This window comes from Fusarium tjaetaba (genome assembly GCF_013396195.1).
Source record: "Fusarium tjaetaba strain NRRL 66243 chromosome Unknown NRRL66243_c0000574, whole genome shotgun sequence".
In the NCBI taxonomy this organism is placed as follows: domain Eukaryota; kingdom Fungi; phylum Ascomycota; class Sordariomycetes; order Hypocreales; family Nectriaceae; genus Fusarium; species Fusarium tjaetaba.
Window position 1 is genome coordinate 1 of NW_023501770.1, and position 2568 is coordinate 2568.

General features: G+C 50.5%; 1 protein-coding gene across 1 annotated transcript; it reads right to left on the reverse strand.

Moving 5' to 3' along the window:
- Positions 1 to 153: 153 nt before the first annotated feature.
- FTJAE_14147 (5 5 P-1 P-4-tetraphosphate phosphorylase 2) lies at positions 154 to 1260 on the reverse strand (the record flags this gene model as incomplete). Its single annotated transcript, XM_037347355.1, has 2 exons — positions 154 to 1053; positions 1132 to 1260. 2 exons carry the CDS (start codon positions 1258 to 1260, stop codon positions 154 to 156), a joined length of 1029 nt encoding a protein of 342 aa, XP_037198840.1.
- Positions 1261 to 2568: the final 1308 nt, after the last annotated feature.

Below are 2568 nucleotides of genomic sequence, written 5' to 3' on the forward strand. Positions count from 1 at the left end.
TGGGCTCTGTGGATGACTGGCCCAAATGGAGAGGCTCCTCTTCTTCGGAGGACCTTTTGAGAGGTGTTGTTTTGAGTTGAGATAGCTGACAGCCGAAGCTGACAGCGCACGCCTTAACCCGTGAGGATTTGTAGGCTGCGGACTTGTAGAAAACTACAAGCGAAGCGTTTCGCCATTATTAAATGTGGCTGGCACTCCGATATCTCGTAGGACGTTGCGTAGCGTCTCGGGATCTTTCTTGAGAGCTTCCCACTCCAACTCGTTTTTGACTAGTGCTGTACCGGCAAGAAGGGTGCCGTTGAGAGCGACGGTACCAAGCATATCACCGTCCTGGCTTTGGAGCTTGACGCCCTCTGCCAGGCGGGGGCAGACAACAAGTGTGTCTTTGGTCATGGCCATGTTGTAGCTGATTCTTGTGGGACCCTCAGCGGGTGCTTCTTCAGTGTGGAGGGGATCTTTGGTGTAGAGAGCAACAGCCCGACAGGCTTTGCGGTAGAGTCGGAGATAAGTGGAGTGTAAGTCTGCACCAGACATGCCAAGCTTGATGTCTTCGGCAAAGGTAGCAAAGGGAGCGATCTTGGTTTTGAGTTGATCGGCGAGGACAGACCAAGGAGTGTCAGCCTCGAAGCCATCTTTCATTCTCGCGATGGGGAGGAGTTGGATGTGACGATGAGGTTGGCTTGCACCGGAGTGGTCACCGCAGTTGAAAAATGCAAAGAGACCATCACCGCCGCCGAGTGTGCCATCGCGGTGGCCTTGCTCTGCTTGGGTTCTTTTGGCAGCTTCATATGCCTCAATACAGGCGAGTGTGGCCTCGAGGTCAGACTCTTCGAGGACATGAGTTTGGGGTTTGAACTCTGTCGTGGCAAGAATGAAGTGCTCGGGAACAACAGCAAACTTGTTCAGTACGACATAGTGGGAGGGCCCAAGATCTGTGACCTTGAGAGCGGGAGATGGATTCTCAAAAGGGTCAAAGGGCTTTTGGGGTTTGGTGAGGTCCTTTGGCGGCGCCTTTGGTTTGTTTGCCAAAGAAGGCGAGAAGCGGAGTTGGAACTGGTTTTCGTGTTAGCAGTGATTCTCTAGGGTTACGGTGCTCATTCATCTCGTGAGCAAAGATAGGATGACACTTACGGGGATGGAATCAACATTGAGGATGGCGACTTGAGTGGGGAAATAATGCAAATCACCGTCGGAGCGAGCCTTTGTGAATGTGGATTTGACAAGCTCAGGGAGGTTTAAGGGGGCTTTGATACGAGGCATGGCTGAAGATGTAGTGAAGTTGGAGAAGATGGAGAAGATGTGTGAAGGTGTGTGAGGAGAGGTGAGGAGGAGGAGGAGGAGGAGGAGAAAATGATGAGTGAGTGAAATGGATGGAAGGCAAGCTCCCAAAACTTGGAAGTCGAGCTACCCATGTCTTTGTGAGATCCGTGGGGTGAGCTCGGCAAGTTAGGGCTCACTCCGGTTGGTCCAAGAGTGTGTGCCTTGCCCCTCTCCCCCTGTCGTGGTCCCATAATTCTGTGTGAGCTCCCTGTAGCGTCCCGTCATCCTCCTTAGACATCCACCCCCAACCCCAAAGTCAATTTCAGCATGGCTTCTTTTTTAATGCACATTCATGAATAGATGCACTTTTTCGTTTGATTTTCATTTCTCATGTCGAAATCTTCATATCTTCAAAACTACATTAGAAAAGACCGAGTTCCCGCCTCTCTCTGGCCGGACGAGACACTCCTGATTTCCCACAGCAACGCGTTGCCTATGAGCAAGTGACTGCCTAGCCTCTTCTATCATCTTCCCACACCTTCCTTCCATTTGCAACTCCCACACAACTGAGAAGTGCGAGCACCGGAGATGAAATTGCCCCTCCCCCCTCGTCTCCCCTCCTCTTCCTTCCTCTCTTCCTCCACCTCTCGCTTCTCCCTCTTCATGCGTTAGGCAATTCCTTCACCAGACACAATGAAGTCACAGAACCAAACGCGTCTTGATGGCTTCTCTTTACCTTCATAACCGATCTCACCACTCTCATGCCTTGAAGCACGCTGCCTTTCACATCTACCTCCTCCCTCCGTTTCCTGCGTATATCAAGCGCTCGAACAGAAAGCTACTACGCAGAAAACACCATCTTCTCACACTAGAGACACATCAAACGTCAACTCTACCACCCTCTCATATATAGCGGCCATGTGAGCCCTCCACGTAAGTACAAATCTCATATTCGTTGTTACCTCCCAAGCCTGCAACCAGTTGACACCAAACTCGACATCACTACGCGTCTTTGTCTTCCAAACTAACAAGCATCATAGAAACAAACGAACTCTTGCAAGAAAATTCCCATTGCACTAGAGCCACCAATATCTCCACTCATGTAACGAGTAAAAGACTCGCTTTGACCAACGAAACCTCTCTTCATTTCCTCATCTTCCTTGCCCCTGCCACAGGCTCCCATCCCACATACTTTGCCTTGAAGGTTGATAGCACATTGCTCAACTCGGCGACTTTTATTACCCATTTCCTCCAAATACCTAGCACGATGAGAAGCATATGGCTCCATCAACAAAGAACCCTCGCAAG